The sequence below is a fragment of the Papaver somniferum genome, chromosome 7 (genome assembly GCF_003573695.1).
Source record: "Papaver somniferum cultivar HN1 chromosome 7, ASM357369v1, whole genome shotgun sequence".
Classification (NCBI taxonomy): domain Eukaryota; kingdom Viridiplantae; phylum Streptophyta; class Magnoliopsida; order Ranunculales; family Papaveraceae; genus Papaver; species Papaver somniferum.
In genome coordinates this window covers 154433289-154444777 of record NC_039364.1, presented here as the reverse complement: position 1 = coordinate 154444777, position 11489 = coordinate 154433289, and the positions used below count along the sequence as shown (strand labels likewise).

The following is an 11489-nucleotide window of genomic DNA, read 5'->3' as shown; positions in this document are numbered from 1 at the left end:
GTGCGGAATTCCAATACAACAAAGTCAACCCCTTTAACATAATGCCAAAATTTCCCTAACTTGATAGCTAGGTAACAGCATAGTAACATCTAAACATACACCATAAATTTCATAAAAACGTATCTCAATCTTTCAGCGCTTGTCTTACTGGTTGGACTAGTAGTTGTACTAGTTATGAACCTCTTATGGGATTTTATTTGTTATCCCCATATAAAGGGCCATTGGATTTTGACCAAGAGAGATAATGAGCGTTTCCGAAGGTTCGAAACACACCCGTTTTTACCGAAAAAACGGTCGTTAAAACGGTCACACCCATATACCGTGGTCGTGAGGGTCTTCAAACCTCGTGCTTTTATAATGCCGATAAATAGGAAATAACGCCAGTTTTTAGGGTCGTTTTTCAGTTTTCATACACGTTATAACCGTTTTTCTAAAATTAGTTTGAATATTTTTTTCTTCTAAATAACTTTTTAACGTGCGTTTTTTAGAACTGTTTTCCCGTTATCACGCACGTAATAATGGTGTAAATAAATTTTTTATCATTTTTTTTAGCTTTTTTTCTTTCTCTGGATTGAAGGATTAAAACGTAGAATTAAAATTTTAAAACAATACAGGGAAAGTAAACTACATGATTAAAAACTTCAAATTTAAAAAACATAATATTATTAAACTAGTGTTCATCATTTAAATAGTTACGCGAGACAACTACGACCACCACCCTTTTTCGATCTATTCATGTATTTTTCATTTTCTCGACGGTTCCTTTCCTCATTATAGTCATCGTCGGGGGATACTGGCTGTCTTCGTTCGTATAAATATCATAATCATAATAATCTCCATTATCATCATCATTGTTACCCACTTCATTATATTTTGTTATTAATATTATAATTATATCCTTCATTCATATATTGGACACCCTGGTCAGAGCGATTGGTAGTGTAGTGAAAATCATATGTATGATTCACATTCTCATAACCTTGTGTATTATCTCTGAATGAAAGATTCCAAAGTCATAAACAAAGTCACTCACCGGTAACCTTTCGTATGAGATTTCAACTTCGGGATCATGCCAGTTGTATGGTAGATGGACAAGCTCTGGATCATTAACGGCTTCGTCTTCCAGCATATTTAACAATTGTTCTTCTTGAGGTAATAAAACCGATGTTTTATCTTCCCCTGCTATCCATTCAAGCAATTTGTCATCCCTCAGTAGACTATGATCGTCGTGAATATCAATGTTATTTTGCCTTGCTTTACCTTTGATTCTTTTTTGCTCCAACTTCAAATTGTACTGAACATACACCAGATCATGTATTCTCGATGAAAGTAAATGATTGTGTAGTTTGGAGTGGATTCTTTAAACATACTCCAATTCTTCACTTATCCAGATGATATATTTGTTTGACTTAATATCTTTACTACAATCTTATGGAGGGGTGGATACTCAGCACCATAAGATAACCACCAACTTACAGGATCACCGTGTTGAGCCGCAATTAATACGTGCTGATGGTGACGCAAATTGACCTTGCATCATTCGCATGCTTTCCTCCTACAAAGAAAAGTAAAATTGGTGCTAGAAATTCAAATTACTTAATTAAACATATTTGGAGATAATATTAGTAACTCTAGCATGCATTTCGCTTGTTCTTGCGGGCCACTAACTATTTTTGATATAACTTCAGCAAGACATATTTGGGGCTCAAAAATTTCATTATTGATGAGATTGGTTGTTGGGTTAAAGATGTAATAAGGATTGAGAAAATACGTTGCAGCATGAAGAGGAGAACTCAACTGACTTTTCCATTGTTTCTTTATTACACATACGATAGAAGCATTTCGATTTGATTCCAAACCCATTTGTATAGTTTCCATACATGTAGCAAGTGCATGGAACAAATAACCCATGGTGGGTTTGTTCGGGTCCAAAAACGAATCATTTTCAATAAAGGACCAACCATTATGCATGCATTTTGACACGTCGACCTGAACATCTCATTTGAAATAATATTCTTCACATCTCTAGCTATTTTAGTTTTTGCCTTTACCGATTTTAAAAATTATTTGTCCGCAAACATGCTCTCGATAGCATTACGTTGATCAATGATACTTTTAAAATACCATATTGAAGAACATTTTAAAGCATCTAAGGAATATAAACATGACTATCAAATTATACATATTCTTATACTAACAATAATCAATTATGATAGTTTTAGAAATATCCCATTTTTTTAATAATATAGGTCATCTATTAGTGGGACAAAATTTAAAAATAAATAGGTCATCTATTTAAGGACAGAGAGAGTATTAAAAAAGGAAAAAAAATCTTAGTCACAACGTTTTTTAGACACGTTATAACGTTTTCACGCATGTTATAACTGTCAGATAGGAATTTCAGACCATAATGTTTCTTAATTTTCTATTTAACCGTTATAACGGCCGTTTTAATAGAAAAACATACAAAAAAAACGTTTTTTTCCTAAATAACACGTTTTTTTCTAAAGCGTGCTCACACCCGTCAGAACACATTATAACGGTCACGCCTAGTACATGTGACCTGAGTCGTGACCCGTTTTTTAAACCTTGGCGTTTCCTTCCTTCAAAAAATCAAAGAAAACCCCAAAATTTACACAAAATTGGTTAAAAAGACCAAAATCAACAACTCCTGGGTGAAAAGGACATTTAGATTTTGATATTGTTTAAAATGGACAAAAATGTAAAAATAGTTCCATCTTACCCATTTTACCCATTTTAAAATACTTTTTCTTATTTTTAATTTACAGGGATGTAAACAGTTCCATCTTACCCATTTTAAAATACTTTTTCTTATTTTTAATTTACATCAGGATGCATCCAGTTTCATCCTTACTATTTCTTAAGCTTAAGTCAGGATGAATCCAGTTTCATCTTTGTTATTTTTTTAGTGTCCATTTCACTCATACTAATTTTTACTCGTCCATTTGAACCATGTTTTAAAAATATTTGGACAAATGACCCATTTTCCGCAAAACTTAGCCGTTTTGGAAAGACTTGAACGCACCACGTAATATATTTCTGAGTAATGTGAACATTTGTGGATCTAAACTTGTATCTCGGAGAATCGGAGATTTATCTGATCCAATATTCAAAGAAATGGATCATGGACGTCCATCGGATCGTATGAAACACATTGGATGCACAAGATAACAAAATCCTAGATGGTTATTTCATTTTTCCAGTGTCAGAACTTGAGGAGTTAGTTGATGATAAGCATTCCAAAGAGCAAGAAATTGCCGAATGTCTGTGGGCAACTGAATGAGCCTTTCTTTTAGTACGACAACCAGAGTTGGGATTGTGAGCTGAACGAGATGTTTCCTACAAAGTATAAGAAAACCAGAACTGAGCGACGGTATTGTAACTCTTTGTCCAGAAAAGAAAAAATATAAAAAAAAAAGAAAAAGTATCAAATGATGATTATCTAGGAATAATTTCATTTTTCACACGGCTTATGAGGTTGGGCTAATGGTGGGATTGTAACCTTCATCAACTTCGGGGAAATATTCTAAACGATGAGAAGTAGATATTAAATAAGCATCATATATACTACTCCAGTAGTTTGCTTTAGTGGTTGACTAGATTTTCATTGTTTATCCCCACATTTTGACTTCTGTCGAAGTAGTAGTTGACCTTTATAAAATTAAGATTATTAGTCTTAATCAAATAGGAAATGGTCACGGGTCAGGTGGTGGTGGTTTTGGTCTAACTGAATCCACATCTTTCTCCTTCGCTTACCAGTTCTGACCTGAACCACATTCGATCGAAACAAAAATCAGACAAAATCAAGATAAAGGAGAGAGACACACACCAAATAGAGAGAAAGATGCGGGGTAGAGACTAGAGAAAGTTTGTAAGATAGTAGTTTATGAGGTTTTGGAATTTTATTCAAAGTCAAACCCATTGTCTAGTACCACTCTTGAAACGAACACAATAATACAGATCACAGGTAATGTACACAAAATGGGTCCATACAGATACTTACTGTACACAGACCAGGTCCATTCTTAATTGGATCAATCCATGTACCTAATTACATTTCTAACAGTTAGAATAAGTTACAACCGTGAACTTCATTAACTAGAAATGTGGGTTTGCGTTACCCAAAAGCTACAGAATTACGTTGAGACTATATAAACTAGTTACCTAGCATTGGTTAAAAGAAAATGAGACAGTTCAACACGTAAACATCCATCCTTTCGCTATCTACTCCACAGTCTTTCTTTCTCTGTGTATTATCTTTTAAATTAAACCTTCCATTTCTTTCATCATCTTTACTTATACCACAATCAGTACTTCTTTTTCTTGTACGTTAAGTTGAAGATCATCATAATGGAGGAATATTTACTTAGAGCAGCAACTAATTGGTTTGATGGGTCATCAGAAGATGATGCGGAGTTAGTAAGAGAGCTTCTTGATAATGAATCACCTTTCTTTATGTTACCTGACATTGTAGATTCTAGTCAAAACGAACGCGGTTTTTCATCAGCGGAGCAACCATTAACTCCGGTTAATCCTTTAGTTTCGAGGGCTAACGTTCTCTACTCAGGGCCAACTATTGGAGATATTGAGACAGCGCTATCATTCACAAATCATCACCAGCAGCAACACAATGATGAATCCAGTGACATGAGCATCTCACGCAACGGGTACGTATTTTCCTTGTTCTCCGTCGATACATTACGTGTTGTTGAGTTTTGTAATATGTCTTGTTCTATGTTGTTTTCTAACCAAAAACTGGTTAGTCTTGTTGATATTCATCCGTTCAAGTCAAGTTTGAATTTTGTTTTGCAGGTTTTCGATAATAGAGAAGGGTTTGAGCAAGGTTGATAACAAGTATACGTTAAAAATCAAAAGTTGTGGAGATGGAATGAGTGATGATGGTTATAAATGGAGAAAATATGGGCAAAAGTCAATCAAAAACAGCCCTAATCCAAGGTGAATTATCTTATTCTTAGTTTAACCATGACCATTATCAATTCTTAAACCTTTTCAAAGTTAGACAAAAACTTTTCAGTTCACAAGTACTATCCAACGTTTGCTTGATGCTCAACGACAGTTCTTGTTTGGTTCTTTTTTTTGTGTGTGTGTCCGTGTCTATTTTCTCTTGTCCGTAGAGTAAACTTGCAAGTCTACCATGTCTGTCAGTTTGTATCTGCTTCGGTGACTCTTGATTGTTAAGACTAGTTGGGATTACCTCCTATGCTATCCCACTCGCTCTTTCTCACTCACTACTGTTTGGGGAAAGAACGACTAATCCCACTAACTGGATAATGACAGCACCATCCCTACGTCTTTACTCTTTACTGTCTAAGCATGCACATTTCGAATAGCTCAAAGATTGAACTTAGAATTGAATTTGTGAAAGTATTCATTTTAATGTCATTTTACATGGTTAAGTAGTAAGTACTATCCATGGTGGGAGCAGAGTTGGTTTGGGAGGTAGAGAGTTCAAGTGTTTAACTTGATTGTCATTGATTATTTTTTTTAATTTTTTTGAGCATTTAATATTATTAGCCTGTTAACTGATATTCATGTATAACAGCACAACAAATTGACATCCACAATATGTTTGATGTAGCTCGATTTCAATCAATTAACGCTAATCGCACAATAAGTAACCACAATGGTATCATTTACAAACGTTCTAGAATCTGAGATTGCATGGCAGTATGTTAAAACGAAAAGAAACCCTTGAAATATCCAAAATCAATAATTGTGTGCAAATGATATGTACCAACAACTCTATATCGAATGTCCCACCAGAAGTTTTGGTACCCTAACCTTTTCTTTTGATTTGTTTTAGTTTCTTATTCTGTTTGGGGTTTGCTTTCTGCATTATTTGGATACAGGAGTTATTATAGGTGTACAAACCCAAGGTGCAGTGCCAAGAAGCAGGTGGAACGATCGAGGGAGGACCCAGAGACGCTTATCATAACCTATGAAGGGCTCCACCTCCATTTTGCCTACTCCCATTTCATACCAACCAAATCTCACACCAACATCACCGCCCCTGCTACCACCGCCACTACCAACCCTCACCCACCTTCCAAAAAATCCAAGACGAACAGCAGCGTTTCTCAGGTAGAAGATGATCAAGTACTTAAAGCTCAACATTTGGTGGACGTGACAAACTCAGACCCAGTTTACATATCGCCTTCAGAAGATATATTTCAACAGCCGGGCGGTATATGTTCACAAGGTTTGCTTGAAGATATGGTACCTTTGATGATAAGAAACCCATCCAACAATACCAACACTTCATATTCAAATTCTTCTTATTCATCCTCCTCTCCGTCTTCATGTTCTTCCTTTTCCTGGTCACCTAATAGTTCTTATTATGATTTTGATATTGGAAGTGCTATTTCTAGAGCCACTTAAGCATTCGTTATTTTCTTCTTCCTCCTCTTCTTTCTTCATCAGTTTAGTTATAGATAACAAGTGTTTCTTCTAATAATAATGATGTAAAGCTCGGATGTAAGGAAACGATTATGAATGGATCTATGATTGGTAATAGTTGCAGAGTTTATGAAACTGTGTTTCCAGTGAGATGTATTAGTAAGTTTAACAAGAGTTACCGCCACATGACAAAAGATCCTATTGGTGTCGATGGAAAGTGTGGGAAAGAAATATTTATAAACAACTGATAATCACAATTTAAACCCATGAAAACACACCAGATGTGTTTTAAGGAAGCATTAATGTTAGAAACAGAAAAAGACAGCAAACAACTCACGCCAAAGGAAGTTACTGCACAGAAACTATAATGCATAAAAGCTCTGAAATTAAAGCATCCCTAAGATACCAATGGCAGACGAAGACAACAATTAAAATTCTCTTTTTTAGGAAGTTCCATCTAGTCTAAGAAGTGACAATCTGCAAATGCAGAAAGGCTGTACATGCAAATGAAACTAACAATTCTTCAGCCTTAAAGATTTATATGGGCACTATCATAAATTTGGTGCGGAACTTAAGCAATCATAATGATGCTATTAGAGGATCAAATAACCTACAGTTCACTCTTGAAGTTTAGGGTAAGCTCTACGTCATGGATAAGATATAGAAGGTGCATTAATGGTGTATTTTACTTTTTGATACACGACTCAAGAGGTGACACCCTTTTCCTGAACGTTTTGAGAACATTAGTAAATATCAGCTGCTACATAGTTATGCAAAGAATGCAGACAAGATTCATTATAGCAATTGTGTAAGTAAAAGAAAAAGAAGAATATAAAGTAACGTGCAGAACACTTTGATGAATATGAAATAAACGATGTATGATGTTGAACAAGTTAAAACTTTCGCAATGCTGATATGCTACACAGCAAGAAAAACAGCATAGACCACCTCAGTCACAGAACTCAACTTCAAATGAAAAGATCAGGAGCTACATAGTTATGCAAGAACGCAATTAAAATTCATTTAAGCAATTGTGTAACTTAAAGAGAATATAAAGTAAGTAATGTGCAGAACACTTTGATGATTATGAAATAAACTATGTATGATGTTGAAAATGTTAAAAACTTTCACAATGCTGATATACAAGAAAAACAGCATAGACCACCTCAGTCACAGAACTCAACTTCAAATGGAAAGATCAGGAACACAAAATGTAATTAATAACATTGAGTACAACAACAACAAAAAAGTGCCAAATGTAGAATCAAATACACTCTGAAAATCATGAACGAAGTAAAAACAGGTGAAAGAACTAGTCATGTTCATCCACTAGAAATTTCGATTACAACGCTCAAAAGGTTGATTTGATAAGAGCAAATCCACACAAACCCACGTCAATTAACAACATTACAGCCAAAAGTAGACTAATATAGGAAAGGGATGAACTTGTACTTAACTTTATTCATGTACTCGGTATATTTCTCCCCAAATGTCTCCAGCAACAAGCTCTCTTCCAATTTCGCTTTCTGGTCATAATAAACCACACAGACGGCAATTATAAACAGCAAACTTAGAGGTGCCCGAAGTGCAACACAGTGCGTTCCAAGAAGCATCATCGTAGACGCATAAATTGGATGTCGAACAAATCTATAGGGACCAAATTGAACAACTGAAGTTGGCACCACAACCTTCTCAGAATACTTAGCTAGATACAAACTTGAGTTGTAGTGCATAAAAAGCGTTGCAATTATCAAACCCCAAACTCCGAAGTTTCTCCAACCACCGCGAATTAAGTGCAATTCAGGTCCTTCCATTGCCGCAAACCAATGACCAATCATTGCACCAGTAAAGAACAAATATCGAAACAAACTGGGTACCACGATATCCCATTTTGGATCATGCGCAGGGAGATAATAATCACCATAAAGACGTTTCCTTATACTAGCATTGAAGAAGAAGAAATAATGATACACAAAGAAGAACACAAATGGCCATCCTTCAAGGTATCCATTAAAATGAGCTGGTGGAACAATGGTTAACCAAGTAAAAGCTGAAGTCACTATGGCTAATTGTTCAAAGATATTTGCTTCCCCATTCGAATGTTTACGAAGACAATAAAGACCGTAAACTGCAAGACCCACAGCTAGAAACCAAGGCCAAAATAACCAAGTCCAACTAAAATACATCCAGAAAAAAGGACTGAGTAAAAGATTTACCGTCCATTTCGTTGCAGCAATAGCAATTGAAACAATCCCAGACCATTTGCAGATATCAAAAGGTGTTAATTCAGATAAAGATTTCTTCACTGAATCCAAAGAAAGGGTTTTTGCAAATTTGGTTAATGGGTTTTCTACTTCAGAGGCACTATTACTACTGCTGCTGCTTGAATATGAGCATTTGAAGCAATTTCTGAAATGGGGTGATATTGATGACCTAATGCTTACGGGTTTGGAGCAACTCACTAGGTTTTTGAGGGTTTTAGGGTTTTGAAATCTCCCATTTAACTGTGAGTGTTGTAAGAGTTTGTTCAACGGTCTGACTGAAAATCTGTTTGTTCTTCTAGGAGAACACCCAAATGGGTAGGTTGCTGTGTGAAGGAAAACTGAACTGGTTTCCATGATTTCTTCAATTTACTCATTTTCAATCTGTCTCCTCTAAACAGAGGTGAATAAGCAAGGATAGAGTTTATTTAGGCACCCCGAAAATTATATTGCAAGCACCTTCTTTGTTTTGGCTCCCCTGGTTGCATCTTTACCTCTTTTTATCAGATTTTTTTTTTTTTTTTTGTAAGTTAAAATTCATTCCAAACAGCTAACTTAGGGTTTTAGTATCCCTTACATCCTGTATAATAGAATCGTCTAGTGTAGAGTTGAGGTGTTGATCTCTTACATTAGATTTATCAACTTCCAAGTTTGGTAAAATACAAGTAGGTGGACTCTTGTCCCAATTAATGAGCTTAACAAAACAATTTGCCTCATTGGCTAAAGTATCTGCCACTTGGTTTGCTTTTCTAGGAACATAAAAAATATCCAAAAAGTTCTTGCATTTGTTGAAGTTACATTTTGCTTCATCCATCAAAGTCTGGTTCTGCCATTCGATTTGAGAGGGATTCCCATTTAAGTAATCAATGAGATTTTTGCAATCTCCTTCCACACTGAAATTGGTCCATCCCTTCTCTAGTGCTCATTTAGCACCTTGACAAATTCCCAGGGCTTCCGCTTCTTCAGGGGTAGCTGCTGAGAGAGGACCTGCTCTGCCATGTTCCCATTCTCCTGCGTCATTTCTCAGAATTAAAAGAAAAACCTGCAGGCAGTGTACTTGAAATCCAACCTGGCATCTAAATTAAGTTTCAGTTGAGATTTTCTAGGTGGTATCCATTTTGGTACCTCAGTTATGATGTAAGCTATCTTCCCATTTAGAGTAGTATCATTATTCCAGAACTGTAAGTATCTCTCTATCTCTATTCCTAGTTGAGTACTTGATTGTTGTCTATTCTCAAAGACCCTATTGCATCTTTCTTTCCATATGAACCATGCTTTTGTTAAAAGGGTTTCTAAATAAATAATGTGGTTTTTCTTTCTAATCCAATTCTTGCAAATGTCCAAGAAAGTAGTATTATTGTGAAAATGCATTGTGACAGGAGATGGTGTGGTTGCCCAAACAGACTTGGCATAAAGACAGAAAAGGAGGACATGTTCTAAAGTTTCAGGAACATTACAACCTAGAGGGCAATTAGGATTGACATCATGCATAAATTTTGATAGCTTTAAATTTGTAGAGATATCATTATGTAGACATTTCCAAGCAAAAAATTTTATTCTTTGGGAAACCTGAAGTTTCCAGAGATGAGTCCAGAATTCTTCTGGTTCTCCTAAATTATAGTGATCAACATTTCTTTCATTAAGCTTATTGTACATGGATTTAACTGTAAAGGTTCCAGATTTTGTTAGTAGCCATCTTAGGGTACCAGGCTTACCCCTGGCTATTCTAATGTTGCAAATTTTCCTAGCCACCTCAGCTGGGAAAAGTTCAAAGATGGTTCTGGCATTCCATTCCGAAGAGACAGGCACCATAAGGTCTTTCACAAGAGTCAAATTAGAGTTTGAGCTAGTCTTAAATCTACCAAGATTATGGTCCAAATTAGGTATCCATTTATCTTCCCATAGATTCACACTGTGTCCATCTCATATTTCCCATATACTATTTTGTTCAACTAACTCAATTCCTTTACTAATGCATTTCCAGATCCAAGAGCTATTAGAAGGAGTTTTAGCCCTAAAGACTGAGGTATTTCTAAAGTACCTAGGTTTTAGTTGTGACCCCCCCCCCCCCCCCCCCCCCTTTTAAGGGTTTACATAGACAAGAATAAGATTTAGGATATTATCCTTTGTAATTAGTCTCTTTCCCCCACCAGAAGTCTCTTTGTAGTGCATCTATTTTCTTAGTAATTTTCTTAGGTAAACTAAAACAGCAAATTTTAAAACTTGTCATACTGGCTAGGGTAGCTTTGTTTAAGACCATTTTACTAGCTTTAGACAGAGTATTTCCCATCCATCTTTGAATTTTTTGTTCCATCTTTTTCACTGTTGAATCAAAAAGTTGTATCGTGGCTCTACTTATGAATAGGGGTGTTTCTAAGTATGTGTCCTTTGGGTCTATTTTCTTTATCTTAAGAAGTATACTAATCATTCTCTAGTGTTTAGGTTGTATTTTTTTTACTAAAGAACACTCCAGATTTTTCAAAATTTATCATTTGTCTTGATGCTTTACTAAAGGATTCAATGAGAGTAGGGATATTTATGACTTTCCTTAAGATAAGCTCTATTGAAAAGCAGGCAATCATCTGCAAAAAAAAAAACAGATGAGAGATTGGACTATTTTTTGGAGTGATTTGCACACCATGAATGATATTCTCCTCTTCTCCAGAAAGAGGGAGTCTAGAGAATATTTCCATAAAGATAATGAAGAGATAAGGAGAGAGAGGGTCTCCTTTCCTAAGCCCCCTAGTGGGTTTGAAATAATTTCCAGGACAACCATTTAACAAGACTGCT

At 35.5% G+C, this 11489-nt stretch overlaps 2 protein-coding genes across 2 annotated transcripts; one reads left to right on the top strand and one right to left on the bottom strand.

Moving 5' to 3' along the window:
- The first annotated feature begins 4300 nt into the window (after positions 1-4300).
- Positions 4301-6588, top strand: LOC113293094 (probable WRKY transcription factor 49). Its single transcript, XM_026541857.1, has 3 exons — positions 4301-4688; positions 4834-4977; positions 5892-6588. The coding sequence occupies exons 1-3, from the start codon at positions 4372-4374 to the stop codon at positions 6418-6420; spliced, it is 990 nt and encodes a 329-aa protein (XP_026397642.1). The 5' UTR covers positions 4301-4371; the 3' UTR covers positions 6421-6588.
- A 1029-nt stretch (positions 6589-7617) lies between these two features.
- LOC113298817 lies at positions 7618-9092 on the bottom strand. Its single transcript, XM_026547658.1, has one exon. It carries the CDS (start codon positions 9054-9056, stop codon positions 7863-7865), a length of 1194 nt encoding a protein of 397 aa, XP_026403443.1. The 5' UTR covers positions 9057-9092; the 3' UTR covers positions 7618-7862.
- Positions 9093-11489: the final 2397 nt, after the last annotated feature.

Excerpts from the sequence above, each read along its gene's own strand:
- LOC113298817 (XM_026547658.1), bottom strand. The coding sequence starts at position 9,056 with ATGGAAACCAGTTCAGTTTTCCTTCACACAGCAACCTACCCATTTGGG.
- LOC113293094 (XM_026541857.1), top strand. The coding sequence starts at position 4,372 with ATGGAGGAATATTTACTTAGAGCAGCAACTAATTGGTTTGATGGGTCA. Across the intron at positions 4,689-4,833 it reads ATGAGCATCTCACGCAACGG|GTTTTCGATAATAGAGAAGG; the intron begins GTACGTATTTTC and ends TTTGTTTTGCAG. Across the intron at positions 4,978-5,891 it reads AAAAACAGCCCTAATCCAAG|GAGTTATTATAGGTGTACAA; the intron begins GTGAATTATCTT and ends ATTTGGATACAG.